Below are 15,886 nucleotides of genomic sequence, written 5' to 3'. Positions count from 1 at the left end.
AGACCATTTACTTTTAATGTACTTATTGATATGTCAGGGCCTAACTTTGCCATTTTATTTAAACAGTTTGTTTTCTGTTTATCCCATCTAATTTTTTTTATATTTTAAGTTCTGGGATACATGTGCAGAATGTGCAGGTTTACTACATAGATACACACATGCCATGGTGGTTTGCTGCACCCATCACCCCATCATCTACATTAGGTATTTCTTCTAATGTTCTCCATCCCCTAGCCCCACACCACCCGACAGGCCCTGGTGTTTGATATTCCCCCAATGTGTCCATGTGTTCTCATTGTTCAACTCCCAGTTATGAGTGAAAACATGCAGTGTTTGGTTTTCTGTCCCTGTGTTAGTTTGCTGAGAATGATGGTTTCCAGCTTTATCCATATCCCTGCAAAGGACATTAAGTCGTCCTTTTTTATGGTTGCATAGTATTCCATGGTGTATATGTGCAACATTTTCTTTATTGAATCTGTCATTAATGAACACTTGGGTTGGTTCCAAGTCTTTGCTATTGTGAATAGTGCTGCAGTAAACATACATGTTCATGTGTCTTTATTGTAGAATAATTTATAATCTTTTGGGCATATACTCAGTAATGGGATTGCTGGATCAAATGGTATTTCTGGTTCTATATCCTTGAGGAATCACCAGATTGTCTTCCACAATGGTTCAACTAATTTACACCCCCACCAACAGTGTAAAAGTGTTCCTATTTCTCTACATTCTCTCTAGCACCTGTTTTCTGAGTTTTTAATGATCACCATTCTAACTGGTGTGAGGTGGTATCTCATTGTGGTTTTGATTTGGATTTCTCTAATGTCCAGTGATAACGAACTTCCGTTCATATGTTTGTTGTCCGCATAAATGTCTTCTTTTAAGCAGTGTCTGTTCATATCCTTTAGGTACATTTTGAAAGGGTTGTTTACTTTTTTCTTGTAAATTTTGTTTCAGTTCCTTGCAGATTCTGGATATTAGCCCTTCATCAGATGGATAGATTACAAAAATTTTCTTCCATTCTGTAGGTTGCCTGTTCACTCTGATGATAGTTTCCTTCACTGTGCAGAAGCACTTTAGTTTAATTGGATCCCATTTGTCAATTTTGGCTTTTGATGCCATTGCTTTTGGTGTTTAAGTCATGAAGTCTTTGCCCATGCCTATTCTGAATGGTACTGCCTAGGTTTTCTTGTAGGGTTGTTATGGTTTTAGGTCTTAAGTCTTTAATCCATCTTGAGTTAACTTTTGTGTAAGGTGTAAGGAAGAGGTCCAGTTTCAGTTTTCTGCATATGGCTAGTCACTTTTCCCAACACCATTTATTAAATAGGAAATCCTTTCCCCATTGCTTGTTTTTGTTTTTGTCAGGTTTGTCAAAGATTAGATGGTTGTAGATGTGTGGTGTTATTTATGAGGCCTCTGTTCTGTTCCACTGGTCTACATATCTGTTTTGGTACCAGTACCATGCTATTTTGGTTACTATAGCCTTGTAGCATAGTTTGAAGTCAGTTAGCTTGATGCCTCCAACTTTGTTCTTTTTGCTTGGGATTGTCTTGGCTATACAGGCTCTTTTTTAGTTCCATATGAAATTTAAAGTACTTTTTTCTAATTCTGTGAAGAAAGTCAGTGGTAACTTGATGGGGATAGCATTGAATCTATAATTACTTTTGGCAGTATGACCATTTTCACAATATTGATTCTTCCTATCCATGAGCATGGAATGTTTCTCCATTTGGGTCCTCTCCTGTTTCCTTGAGCAGTGGTTTGTAGTTCTCCTTGAAGAGGTCCTTCACATCCCTTTTAAGTTGTATTCCTAGGTATTTTATTTTCTTTGTAGCAATTGTAAATGGGATTTACTCAAGATTTGGCTCTCTGCTTGTCTATTATTGGTATATAGGAATGCGTGTGATTTTGCACATTGATTTTGTATCCTGAGATTTTGCTGAAGTTGCTTATCAACTTAAGGAGAATTTGGGCTCAGACGATTGGGTTGTAAATATACAATTATGTTATCTTCAAACGGAGACAATTTGACTTCCTCTCTTCCTATTTGAATACACTTTATTTCCTTCTCTTGATTGATTGCCCTGACCAGAACTTCCAATACTATGTTGAATAGGAGTGATGAGAGAGGGCATCCTGGTCTTGTGCTGGTGTTCAAAGAAAATGCTTCCAGCTTTTGTCCATTCAGTATGATATTGACTGTGTTTTTCTCATAAATAGCTCTTATTATTTTGAGATACGTTCCATCAACACCTAGTCTATTGAGAGTTTTTACCATGGAGGAGTATTGAATTTTATCGAAGGCCTTTTCTGCATCTATTGAGATAATCATATGGTTTTTGTCATTGGTTCTGCTTATGTGATGGATTATGTTTATTGATTCGTATACGTTGAACCAGCCTTGCATCCCAGGGATGAAGCTGACTGGATCATGGTGGATAAGCTCTTTGATGTGTTGCTGGATTTGGTTTGCTAGTATTTTGCTGAGGATTTTCACATCAATGTTCATCAGGGATATTCACCTGAAATTTTCTTTTTTTGTTGTGTTTCTGCCAGGTTTTGGTATCAAGATGATGCTGGCCTCATAAAATGATTTAGGGAGGAGTCCTTCTTTTTCTATTGTTTGGAATAGTTTCAGAAGGAATGGTACCAACTCCTCTTTGTACCTCTGGTAGAATTCAGCTATGAATCCATCTGGTCCCAGGCTTTTTTTGGTCGGTAGGCTATTAATTACCACCTCAATTTTAGAACGTATTATTGGTCTATTCAGGGATTTGACTTCTTCTTGGTTTAGTCTTGTAAGGGTGTATGTGTATAGGAATTTATCCATTTCTTCTAGATTTTCTAGTTTATTAGCGTAGAGATGTTTATAGTATTCTCTGATGGTAGTTTATATTTCTGTGGTATCAGTGATATCCCCTTTATCATTTTTTATTGTTTCTATTTGATTCTTCTCTCTTTCCTTCTTTATTAGTCTAGCTACAGTGTATTTTGTTAATCTTTTCAAAAAACCAGCTCTTGGATTCATTAATTTTTTGAAGGGTTTTTCATGTCTCTATGTCCTTCACTTCTGCTCTGATCTTAGTTATTTCTTGACTTCTGCTAGCTTTTGAATATGTTTGCACTTGGATCGCTAGTTCTTTTAATTGTGATGTTAGGGTGTCGATTTTAGATCTTTCCTACTTTCTCCTGTGGACATTTATTGCTGCAAATTTCCCTCTAATCACTGCTTTAGCTGTGTCCCAGAGATTCTGGTACATCATGTCTTAGTTCTCATTGGTCTCAAAGAACTTATTTATTTCTTCCTTAATTTCATTAATTACCCAGTAGTTATTCAAGAGCAGGTTGTTCAGTTTCCATGAAGTTGTGCAGTTTTGAGTGAGTTTCTTAATCCTGAGTTCTAATTTGATTGCACTGTGGTCTGAGAGACTGCTATAATTTCCATTCTTTTCCATTTGTTGAAGAGTGTTTTACTTCCAATTACATGGTTAATTTTAGAATAAGTGCCATGTGGTGCTAATAAAAATGTATATTCTGTTGATTTGGGGTGGAAAGTTCTGTAGATGTCTATTAGGTCCACTTGCTCCAGAGCTGAGTTCAAGTCCTGGATATCCTTATTAATTTTCTGTCTTGTTGATCTAATATTTACAGTGGGGCGTTAAAGTCTCCCACTATTATTGTGTGGGAATCTGAGTCTCTTTGTAGGTCTCTAAGAACTTGGTTTATGAATCTGAGTGCTCCTGTATTAGGTACATGTGTATTTAGGATAGTTAGCTCTTCTTGTTGTGTTGATCCCTTTCCCATTATGTAATGCCCCTCTTTGTCTTTTTGGATCTTTGTTGGTTTAAAAACTTTTTTAGCAGATACTAGGATTGCAACCCCTGCTTTTTTTTTTCTTTCCATTTGCTTGGTAAATATTCCTCCATCCCTTTTTTGCAGCCTATGCATGTCTTTGCATGTGAGATGGGTCTCCTGAATTCAGAACAGCAATGGGTCTTGACTCTTTATCCAATTTGTGAGTTTGTGTCTTTTACTTGGGGCATTTAGCCCATTTACATTTAAGGTAAATAATGTCATGTGTGCATTTCATCTTGTCACTATGATACTAGCTGGTTATTTTGCTCATTAGTTGATGCAGTTTCTTCATATTATTGGTGGTCTTTAAAATTTAGTATATTTTTGCAGTGGCTGGTAAAATTTTTCTTTTCCATATTTAGTGCTTCCTTCAGGAGTTCTTGTAAAGCAGGCCTGATGATGATAAAATCTCTTAGCATTTGCTTGTCTGTAAAGGATTTTATTTCCCTTTCACTTTTGAAGCTTAGTTTGGCTGAAAATGACTGGGTTGAAAATTCTTTTCTTTAAGAATGTTGAATATTGGCTCCCAGTCCCTTCTGGCTTATAGGGTTTCTGCAGGGAGATCTGCTGTTAGTCTGATGGCTTCCCTTTGTGGGTAACCTGACCTTTCCCTCTGGCTGCCCTTAACATTTTTTCCTTCACTTCAACCTTGGTGAATCTGACAATTATGTGTCGTGGATTGCTCTTCTTGGGAGTATCTTTGTAGTGTTCTCTGCATATCCTGAATTTGAATGTTGGCCTATCTTGCTAGGTGGGGGAAGTTCTCCTGGATAATATCCTGAAGAGTGTTTTCAGCTAGGTTCCATTCTCTCTATCACTTTCAGGTACACCAATCAAACGTAGGTTTGGTATTTAGTTCTTGTGCTGTTTTTCAGCTCCATTGGGTCATTTATGGTCTTCTCTAAACTAGTTATTCTAGTTAGCAATTCCTTTAACCTTTTTTCAGGTTTTTAGCTTCCTTGCATTGGGTTAGAACATGCTCCTTTAGCTTGAAGGAGTTTGTTATTACCCACCTTCCAAAGCCTACTTCTGTCAGTTCATCAAACTCATTCTCCATCCAGTTTTGTTCCCTTGCTGGCAAGGAGTTGTGATCCTTTGGAAGACCAGAGGTGTTCTGGTTTTTGGAAACTTCCGCCTTTTTATGCTAGGTTTTTCTCATCTTCATGGATTTATTTATTTTTTGTCTTTGATGTTTGTGACCTTCAGATGGGGTTTTTGTGTGGTCATCCTTTTTGTTGATGATGATGCTATTCCTTTCTGTTTGTTAGTTTTCCTTCTAATAGTCAGGCTCCTCTGCTGCAGGTCTCACGGAGTTTGCTGGAGGTCCATTCCAGATCCTGTTTGCCTGGGTATCACCAGTGGTGACTGAAGAACAGCAAAGATTGCTGCCTGTTCCTTCCTCTGAAAGCTTCATCTCAGAGGGGAGACCGCCAGATGCCAGCCAGAGCTCTCCTGTATGAGGTGTCTGTCAACCCCTGCTGGGAGATGTCTCCTCTTCAGGAGGCACAGGGGTCAGGGACCCACTTGAGGAGGCCATCTGTCCCTTAGCAGAGCTCGAGTGCTGTGCTGAGAGATCCATTGCTCTCTTCAGAGCTGGCAGGCAAGAATGTTTAAGTCTGCTGAAGCTGTGCCCACAGCCACGCCTTCCCCCAGGTGCTCTATACCAGGAAGATGGGAGTTTTATCTATAAGCCTGTGACTGGAGCTACTGCCTTTCTTTCAGAGATGCCCGGCCCAGAAATGAGGAATCTAGAGAGGCAGTTTGGCTACAGCAGCTTTGCTGAGCTGCAGTGGGCTACGCCCCGTTCAAACGTCCCAGTGATTTTGTTTACACTGTGAGGAGAAAACTGCCTACTCAAGCCTCAGTAATGGCAGACGCCCCTCACTCCACCAAGCTCAAGCATCCCAGGTTGACTTCAGACTGCTGTTCTGGCAGCGAGAATTTCAAGCCAGCTAATATTAATTTGCTGGGCTCTATAGGAGTGGGATTCCTTGAGCTAGACCACTTGGCTCCCTGGCTTCAGCCCCTTTTCCAGGGGAGTGAACAGTTCTGTCTTGCTGGTGTTCCAGGCACCCCTGGAGTATGAAAAAAACCTCCTGCCTCTAGCTCATTCTCTACCCAAATTGCTGCCCAGTTTTGTGCTTGAAACCCAGGGCCCTGGTGGTGTAGGCACCTGAGGGAATCTCCTGGTCTGCAGGTTGCAAAGACCATGGGAAAAGCATAGTATCTGGGCCAGAATGCACAATTCCTCACGGCACAATCCCTCCCTGCTTTCCTTGGCTGTGGGGGGAGTTCCCCAACCCCTTGTATTTCCCAGGTAAGGTGACACCCCACCCTGCTTTGGCTCATCCCTGTGGGCTGCACCCACTGTCTAATCAATCCCAATGAGATGAGCCATGTACCTCAGTTGGAAATGCAGACATCACCCGCCTCCTGCATTGATCTTGCTGGGAGCTGCAGACTGGAGCTGTTCCTATTCAGTCATCTTGCCAGCCACCTGTTTCCTCTATTTTTTTTTTTTCTAGTGCCTTCATTTGATTACTGGGGCATTTTTAAATAATTTTATTTTTTATTTAACTATAGCATTCTTAAGTATCAATTTGTATAGTTTGTTAATGGTTACTTTATGTATTAGATTATTCATATGTAATTTTATCAGTCTACTGGTATCAACATTTCACCTGTTTGAGTGAAGAAATCTTACCTCCTGTTATGTTTCCATACCATCCTCCCCTTAGAATATCTTAAATATTTTCTCTGCACATATCAGTAACCACATCAGTGTTATAGTTTTTGTTTCAATTATCAAACATAATTTAGAAAAGTTAAGAGGATAAGAAAAGTCTATAGTATTTACCCATGTTTTTACTCTTTCTGTTGTCCTTTCTTCCTTCCTGATGCTCTAAGATATTTTTTTCTTTTATTATTTCCTTTCTGTTTAGAGAACTTACTTTTTCCATTCTTATAGGTTAGATCTGCTGATAAGTTCTTTTCATCTTCTTTCATCTGAGAATGTCTTGACTTCCCTTTCACTCCTGAAGGATATTTTCACTGGATATAGAATTCTGAACTGACAATTCTTTTCTTTCAAGACTTAAAAAATATGCCTCTTCCCTCTGGCCTCCATGGTTTTTAATGACAACTCCACTGCCATTTATATTATTATTCTCAAATGAGTAATGCATCATTTCTCTCTAGCTGCTTTCCAGGTTTGTTCTTTGTCTTTATTTTTCAGACATTTGATTATAATTTTTATTGGAGTGGATTTCTTTGGATTTATCATGTTTGGATTCATTCGGCTTCTTGAATCTATAGGACTATGTCTCATAAAATTTGGGGAAGTTTCAGCCATTTTTTGAATATTTTTAGTGCCATTTTCTTTCTTTCTCATTATAGGACTCTGATGACACATAGATTTGATCATTTCTTGTCACACAGGACCCTGAGATTCTGTTCATTTTTTTTTTTCAGTCTATTTTCTCTCCATTATTTATATTGGGTAATTGCTATTTTTCTGTTTTCACGTTCGCTAATTTTTTTTCTTTGTTGAGACAGAGTTTCACTCCATTATCCAGGCTGGAGTGCAGTGGCACAATCTAGGCTCACTGTAACTCCACCTCCCAGGTTCAAGTGATTCTTATGCTTCAGCCTCCCAAGTAGCTGAGATTACAGGCATGTGTCACCATGCCCAGCTTATTTTTGTATTTTTAGTAGAGACAGGATTTCACCATGTTGACCATGCTGGTCTTAAACTCCTGACCTCAAATGATCTGCCCACCTCAGCCTCCCAACGTGCTGGGATTACAGGTGTGAGCCACTGTGCCCAGCCAGGTTCACTGATCTTTTGTGTCATCTCTATTCTTCTATTTAGCCCATCCAGTAAGTTTTTTATTTTGGTTATTGTATTTTTCAGCTCGAAATTTTTCATTTGCTTTTTTGTTATGAGTTCTATTTCTTTGCTAATACTTTCTCTTTTTTTCATTGTGTTTCTAGTGTGCTTGTAATTGCTCAGTGAAACACTTTTATGCATGCTGCCTTAAAGCTCTTGTCAGATAATTCTAACGTGTCATCTTAGTGTTGACATTTGTTGTCTTTTCTCATTCAAATTGATATTTTTCTATTCTTGGTATAATGAAGGGATTTTTATTAGGTCCTGTAGATTTTAGGTCTTATGAGACTCTGGTGACCTTGAACTCTGTGCTCCTACACCTCAGGCCAATAAGCCTCTAGCTTTCTGCTTGAGCTCTACCACCTGTCACACAAAATACATGTAAATGTGACTCTCACCCAGTATGGTTCCCTTCTTTCAAGGGTTAAATTCCCTCTATTTCTTCCTGATTTTTATTATTCTCCAATACTTTTTAACAATTTATCATAAAGATTAGTCTGATAGAAATTATTTCACCATTACCAGAAGCCAGAAGTCAAGACTTACTGTTCATTATATTCCTTTTGATACCTTTTGAAATTTTTACCATGTGTATATGACATCTTAAAAGAATTTAAACAAATTTTTTGTAACTAAAACTTTAAAAATGAAATAAATACATTTATCAGACAGACCTACTTTTATTGACCAGCTCTAGGGAAGGATCATAGTAACAATATGTACTAGGCAAGTTGGGCAAATCATTTAACCAGTCTGCCTCAGTTTTTTCACCCATAAAATGGAGATCAATGTGAGTATTAAATGTATTGGTCCAAGTAAAGTGTTTAGAATGGTGACTGACATATAGTAAGCACTCAATAAATTTTAGATATTGTTAATATTATTGTTAATTGTTAATAAATATTGGTAAAACTCCTCACAGCCAGGAACCTATTCCCTCTTAGTCCCTAAATGCTGACAATTTGGTACCCAGTGAATGCCTAGTAAGTGTAGAAACTGAATATGGTGCTGTATTAGGTACTATGCGATTTTAGCCTCACAGCTCCTGCGAATAATACTGACAGCTCATGGAACAAAACATTTAAAAACATCAAAATGAAATATTATCATCATATATTAATGAAGGTGTATATGAGCGAAGAAAACAGAAATTGTATATTTGAGTTTTATATTTAGATAAGGTCATAGTACCAGGCATTCAGCCAACTATCTTCCTATTGTAGAAAATGCTTCATGTAGGTAGAATTTTGGAACTCTTCAAATGCAAAAAGAACTTAACAATTTATTAAGCACCAGTTATATCCCAGTGTATATATGCTAGGTTCTTTATGTAGATTATCTCATATATGTCTGTCAGCAACCCTGGGAAATAGGCATTATACCCCATTTACCAATGAGAAAAGTAAGACTCAGAAAGTAACTTGCCAGGATCAACTAGTAAAGTAGTAGAGTCAGGTTTCAATCCCAAACCAGTGTGATTTCTGGGCTTATCCTCCTTTCCCTACTTTCAGCAGGGCCCAGGATTTTGATTTAATGAATACATGAAAGAAAAGTAAACCTTTGTTAAATATCTACTGCTGCCCAGACATTGTGCCATATGCATTAGTTTATTTAGTTCTCAAAGCATTATTTTATTCAATCTCACAACAACCCTATGAGAAAGAAAAGAATTAACAATTATTGAGCATATCCCATGTGCCTAACACTTCAGTGGGGCTTATTATAGATTACCTCACATGGTCTCCTAACAACCCAATGAAACTGGTATAATCCTGACAACTAGGAAGAGGCTAAACTAAGCTTTCACCACACTTAGCTGCCTTCCAAGGCCATTCTAAAGGACACCCTCCAGGACACGTTTCTAAACATTTTGCAGAGCATTCATTCCACAAAATGACATTTTTAAAAACACAGTCCAGAAACACAAGGTTTCTCCATACAAGTGATTTTTCATCTTTTGGGTGGCCATGGACCCCTTTGAGAATCTCACAGCTCCTTCTCCCAGATAAGTACCAATATTGTATACACAATATTGGGTACAATTTCAGAGCATACAACAATCCCTTAAAGTACATCAATGGACTGTTTTTTCAAAAGAGAAATTTGCTCTAAAGGACAGAAGTAAATCTTAGAAAACAAGAGAGTTTATTAATGCTTCATTATTGAATTTTACAAATCCTCTAGAACAATAACACCCATATTTGACCATTCTATTACGTTTCACAAAGTAGATAGTAGTCCTGTTTCTCTTTGGGTTTTTCATCACCAGCACTATTGGCTTTTCTGCTAGTATAATTCTTCTTTTGTTGAGTGGGGGGACTGTTCTGTGCATTATAGGATGCTGAGCACCATCCTTGGCCTCTATACACTAGATGACAGTAGTACACTCCCTACTTCCCCTCTCCAGTTTTGACAACCAAGAATGTCTTCAGACATTGCCAAATATTCTGGGGAGCAGAGCAAAATTGCCCCTGTTGAGAATCACTGGTTTTATATACTTAAAATCATCACACCTAAGACAGTCACAAGTATAAAGGGCCTAAGAATCAATCTTTCTTGAAGTGTATCCTTTTCTTGTTTGATTAAAGTCTCCTACAAAACTGCTCAACTGGATTGAGCAAGATAGATTCATCTCAACAATTAAATTACTAGCTGAATATGGAAATTATTGTTACCTAAAAGGCCAAAAATAAAGTTTATTTAGCCCTCCTGCTTTATTGATTGGATGATTGACTTAAAAAGTCATTCAGTCATTCAGTGACTATTTATTGAATACTAACAATGTGCCAGACACTGTGCCAAGTGCTGGGGCTACAATGGTGAACAGTGTAGATGTGGTCCCCATGCAATGAAACTTATACCAATGAGGAAGATGCACTAAAGAACATATAAAAAAAAAGTCAAAAGAATTGTAACCTGTGATAAGTGCCATGAAGGAAGCATGTGGGGAGTGGAGATAGAAACTATCAAAGGGATTTAGATCAGGTCTCTAAGAAAGACCTTTCTGAAGGTGTGACATTTAAGGCCAGAACTTCAGGGGTAAGAAAGAGTCAGCCAGGTGAAAACAAAAATAATAATAATAACTAAGAGGCAAGTGTTCCAGACAGAGTAGGCAACCATGTACAAAGATACTGAGGTAAGAAAGAGCTCAGTGTATTCTGGGTACTGAAAGGAGGCCACTGTGACTAAGGCTAATGAGTGAGGGGCAAGGAGTAAAGGGCAGGGACCAGACCCTCAGGGGTCCTATAGGCCATGGTGAAGAGAGTGGGATCTTATTCTTAGAGTGAGAAGCCACCGAAGATTTTTAACAGGAGAGGTACTAGGATGTGATGTATGTTTTAAAACTACTCTAAGCCAGGTGTAGTGGCTCATGCCTGTAATCCCAACACTTTGGGAGATCAAGGCAAGAGGATTTCTTGAGCCCAGCAGTTTGAGATCAGCCTTGGTAACATAGTAAGACCCTGTCTTCACAAAATAAAAAATAAAAAATTAGTTGAGTGAGGTGGTACATGCTTGTAGTCCGAGCTAATCAAGAGGATGGGGAAGGAGAATCACTTGAGCCCAGGAGTTTGAGGCTGCAGTGAACTATGATCATGCTGCTGCACTCCAGCTTGAGCAACAGAACAAGACCGTCTCTTAAAAAATAATCATAAATAACAAATAAAGTCACATTGACTGTTGTATGGAGCAGAGCAGGGGGCAAGAATGGAAGCATGGAGACCAGTTAGCCTGTTAGGAGAGCAATGCCAATTGACAGACGATGGTGGTGGCAATTGAGATGGAAAGATATGGAAAGAATGATATATTTCGGAGATAGAATTGACATTCACACTGATATATTAGTTGTAGATGGTGAGGGAAAGGGAAAATCACGATTTCTGACCTGAACAATTAGATAGACAGTGGAGTGATTTTATTAAATTTGGAAAGACCAGCTTGGTTAAAAAGAAAAAAAGGCAGGGTGGGGGGAGATATTCTTGGAGAAGGAAGCCACTCAGTTCAACAAAGATTTATTAAGCACCTTCTGCATGCTACAGACTGTGCTAAGTGCATACAGTATAAAGAAGTAAAAGACAAGTCCCTTTGCTCAAAAGGCCCCTTACAGCCCAGCAGTGGAGACAGATATATAAACAAACTTCAATTTGCTATGTTAACTGCTAAGTTAGAGGTATGCACAGCGTCTATACAGTGACAAAAGACAGCCACTTAGTCTGACTGGGGCATGGCAGTGGAGAGGTCAGGGAAAGTGTCCTGAGGATGATATCTGAGCTGAGGACTGAGACAATGATTAGCCAGGCAAGTGTGTCAAAATATAGTAGGTTAAGAAAGCAGGAAAAGAAAGAGCCATGAAATGTCAGGATGCATTTAGAAAACTATAAACAATGCAATATTACTAGAACATAAACTTGAAGACAGGGAATGATAGGAGGATGAGACTAGATACATAATGTTGACAGTAGCTAACAATTAATGAGTGCTTATATGCCAGGCACTGTACTAAGTGCCTTACGTGGATTTCTTATTTAATATTCACAATTGCAATCTAGATATGGAAACTGAGATAGCAGGATATTTGGTACCTACCCAAAGTTACACACTGTCAGAGCTGAGATTCATACCAGGCAGCTTAACTCCACATCCTATGCATTTAACCATAGATTGTTTTAAGTGTCATGCTAAAGAACTGAGAATGTACTTGATAGCAGTACTGAGTCCTGGAAGGTCAGTGACATGATCAAATCTGTGTTTTATTGAGATTACTCAAGATGATTTAAGATAGGCCAGGCTCAAGACTGTTGCAATAATACATCAGGCAAATTTATAAAGAGAGTTTGAAGTAGGAATGGAAATGATAAAAGGATTTGAGAAATGTTTAGAAGGTAGAATTTATACAAGTTTGTGATTAAATTGATTCTGGAGGCAAAGGAGAGGGAGAAATATGAGATGTCACCATGTTTTCTGGTTTGAGTGAATGGAAGATGTTACCATATAACAAATACAGAAAGAGGAGAACTAAAAGTAAATCATTTTTTATGTTGAATATGATGTGCCAATGGAGTACCTAAGTGAATCTGCCCAAGATATGATATGAAAGTCTGAAAGTCAGGAGAAAAATAATGACTGGATATACATCTGAGTGTTTAAAAACCTGTAGGATGTGGTTCAAATCACAAGGGTGCATGAGATTACCTATGGGAAAGTGTCTAAGAGGACCATAGGGCCAATGACAGAATCTTGGATAATTCTGATGTCTAAGGAAACAGCAAAAACAAGCTCAAAGGAAACTGAAAAAGCATGTTCACAAGGATGCACAGTATAGCACAACAATTAAATCACAGACTCAGACCCAATCTGTGTGGGTTTATATCCTCCAGGCTCTGCCACTCATCAGCCGTGTGACATTAGGCAAATTCCTTCACGTCTCCAAGCCTTGACTGTTTGAGGATTAAATGTACTTGTAATACACATAAAGCCCTTAGTATAATGCCTGATAAATGCTTAGTAAGTATTAGCTAATATTTATGGGAAGAAAAACAAAAAAAGATCATTGAGACCAGATGTCAAAAGTTTAAAAGATGGAGAGAATGCTGAGATGTGTCAGATGCACCTGAGGGGTCCAGTAAGCTAAGGAATTATTCATTAGATTTAGCAACATGGAAGCCATTGTTGGCCTTGATAAGAGAACCTTCAACAAACTGGAGTGGCAGAAACCAGGTAATAATACATCGATTGATGAATAGAAGGTAAAGAAAATGGCAGCAACAGGTAGGAAATAACTTTTTCAAGAAGCTTGTTGTTTGAGAAAAAAAATCACAATTAAGTGAAAAAAAAAAGAAGGATGTACCGTAATGTTCACCTTAGCCTTGTTTGTGATAATAAAAATGTGGAATTGTCCCAAATGTCTAAGAGTGAGGGGATGAGAAGTCAACAGAGAGGGTTACGGAAAGTTGTATATGATATAACAATAATTCAGCAACATGGGAGAGTAAGCTGACCAGAGACAAGTAAAAAGATAAACAAGAAACCTGCAAGTGCATCTGAAGTTGGAAACCATGGATTTTGGACCATGATACTGGCCTGTCCAGTGGTACAGTTTTCTTCAATAGTGACAGAATAGAGCAGGCAAGTTGTGGACAGTGGTGTTGACTCGGCGTGGTATTTTTTTCCAGGCAGGTGGGGCAAAAGGTGATAAAAGTGATAGAGAAAGAGGGTTCACATGTGTAATTATGTGGTCTAGTCTGATTGTGAGGCTTAAAGAGGGCAGACAAACAGGGAGAAGACAGGGATCAGGGGAGTGGGTGTCTCCACTAGGTCAGAAGAGCAGAGATAGTGGGGTGAAGAGACTTGGTAGGACTAGCACTTGGACTCAGTGTAAGACAATGGAGGAAGCATGGTAGAAAGGGCACATGCTTTTGAAATCAAACACATTTGGATCTGAATTACAGCTCTGATATTAGTTACATGACTTTAGGTAAGTTCCTTGAACTCTGCAAACTTAGGTTTCTTCATCTGTAAAGTAAATATAATTAAACCTAGGTCACAGAAAAACTGACACATGGTCAGCTTCAATAGCTGTTAGTCCCCTTCTCTCCCACTCAACATTTATTGGGCTCTTAATATGAAACATTCTTTTCTGGGGACACTGAGATAAAAGGCAATTCACTTCCTTTTAGGGATTCATGGTTTAGCACAAGTGACACAAAGAAATAAATGGCAATACAAGATAAACAGATAAACAACAGTTCAAGTTGCTAAGTACAATAATAGCAGTATGTGCTATGAGAACCCAGTAGAGGCGTGACTAATAGTGCCTGAGAGAGTGAGGGAGGCTTCCCTGTAAAGCTATTGACAACTTGATTTTTAGTTTCTAACACTGAAAGAAAGAAAGGAGTGGAAAATGAGCGGATAACATTTTAAGGGGAACAGCAAAGAAGCTTTTGTTTTTATTTTCCTGTACAGTGTTTCAAGGGGCAATAGGTTCACAAGAAGCTGTTTATTTGTTTTAAGGAAAATGACTTATGAAGGTTTGAACTGAGGAGAAGAAATACATAATGAAATGAGAAATGCCTAAGGTTATTGAGAGGAAAGAAAATAATCAAGAGTTCAAGGTTCTAGAGAAGGAGGCAAGAGGAGGTAAAATCTGGAGGCTAGACCAGGGGTTTGCTCCTGGATAGGATGCAGAATAACCCTTTCTCTAAAATGAGAGGAAAAAAGAAAAGAGGGAAAGTAGAAATAGATAATTTAAATCCAAAAGGAGGAAAGAAGTCAATGTCTGGAAATTGTGTTTTATCTATATACAATTTTTCTTGATTTTTAGAAACCAAGAATATTTCCATAATACATTCATAACAAATGAGTGCAGCCTGTTTAGGGAACTAATTCCTACAATTGGTGGAGCTGCCAGCTGTTGGTGAAATGGAAGCAAAAGAAATAAAGAGCTTCCAAGCCCTCATTTCTGCACCTGGAAGAGGTGGTGTTGATTGCTGCAGCAGCAGGCAGCTGTGACAGGGAGCCACAACCTCCTCTCACTTGCTTTCACCTTCAGTTCTTAACTGATTGCTAGGTAAGGTTCTTTTGCCCACTCCAATCTTCTTTTGCTCCAGTCCACACACACACACATACCCTATGAAGCAATTTTCCAACCTGAATTTTGTCCACTGATGAATAGGAGAATTGGCAGCCCACAAGGCAGCTGTGCTGGCTTAAAGGACCCAGTAGCATCTGGCTGCATTGTTCTCTGTCCTGACCTTTGCAGCCAGCACCTCCCCATTTCTGGGACAATATCCTACAGTCACTTCTCACTGGTGTGCACCTCCAGGAAATACACCTTCTGAAATGTGGGTTTCTGGCATCGGTATGGAGATAGCATCACTGCCTAGCCCAACAGCAAAAGATAGACTCGGGCACTGGGAATTTACCAGCTGCTTTAGGCCTAATACCTCTTCAAGTTGCACCATTTGATAAAATCAGAGGAATTAATTAAAAACCATATGAGAGACCCTCACATAATTGCTAATTTCCTGCTTCTGCTCTAAGCACATGCCAAGGTAGCAAAATGTACAGATTGAAACTGGATTTCTGGTCCTTTTACCATTAATGTAAAACATGCCTATATTTCCTGCTAGGTCACACATTGCCCTT

At 38.7% G+C, this 15,886-nt stretch overlaps 1 protein-coding gene across 5 annotated transcripts in view; it reads left to right on the top strand.

The window, feature by feature from the left end:
• Window positions 1-15,886, top strand: part of HDAC8 (histone deacetylase 8) — a 255,073-nt gene that overhangs the window by 135,547 nt on the left and 103,640 nt on the right. Inside the window, exon 10 of one of the 5 annotated variants that reach the window (XM_074392319.1) lies at window positions 5,158-15,886. This exon is cut by the window's right edge and continues 23,300 nt beyond it. The exons of the other annotated variants lie outside the window; for them this stretch is intronic. Within the exon in view, the coding sequence (XP_074248420.1) occupies window positions 5,158-5,220 (63 nt within the window). The 3' untranslated portion in view covers window positions 5,221-15,886. The remainder of the gene's footprint in view (window positions 1-5,157) is intronic. 5 annotated transcript variants of the gene reach the window in all.

Source organism: Saimiri boliviensis, chromosome X, assembly GCF_048565385.1.
Source record: "Saimiri boliviensis isolate mSaiBol1 chromosome X, mSaiBol1.pri, whole genome shotgun sequence".
NCBI classification, from domain to species: domain Eukaryota; kingdom Metazoa; phylum Chordata; class Mammalia; order Primates; family Cebidae; genus Saimiri; species Saimiri boliviensis.
Note: the sequence above shows the minus strand (reverse complement) of the source record. Positions and strands in the feature narration are given on the sequence as shown.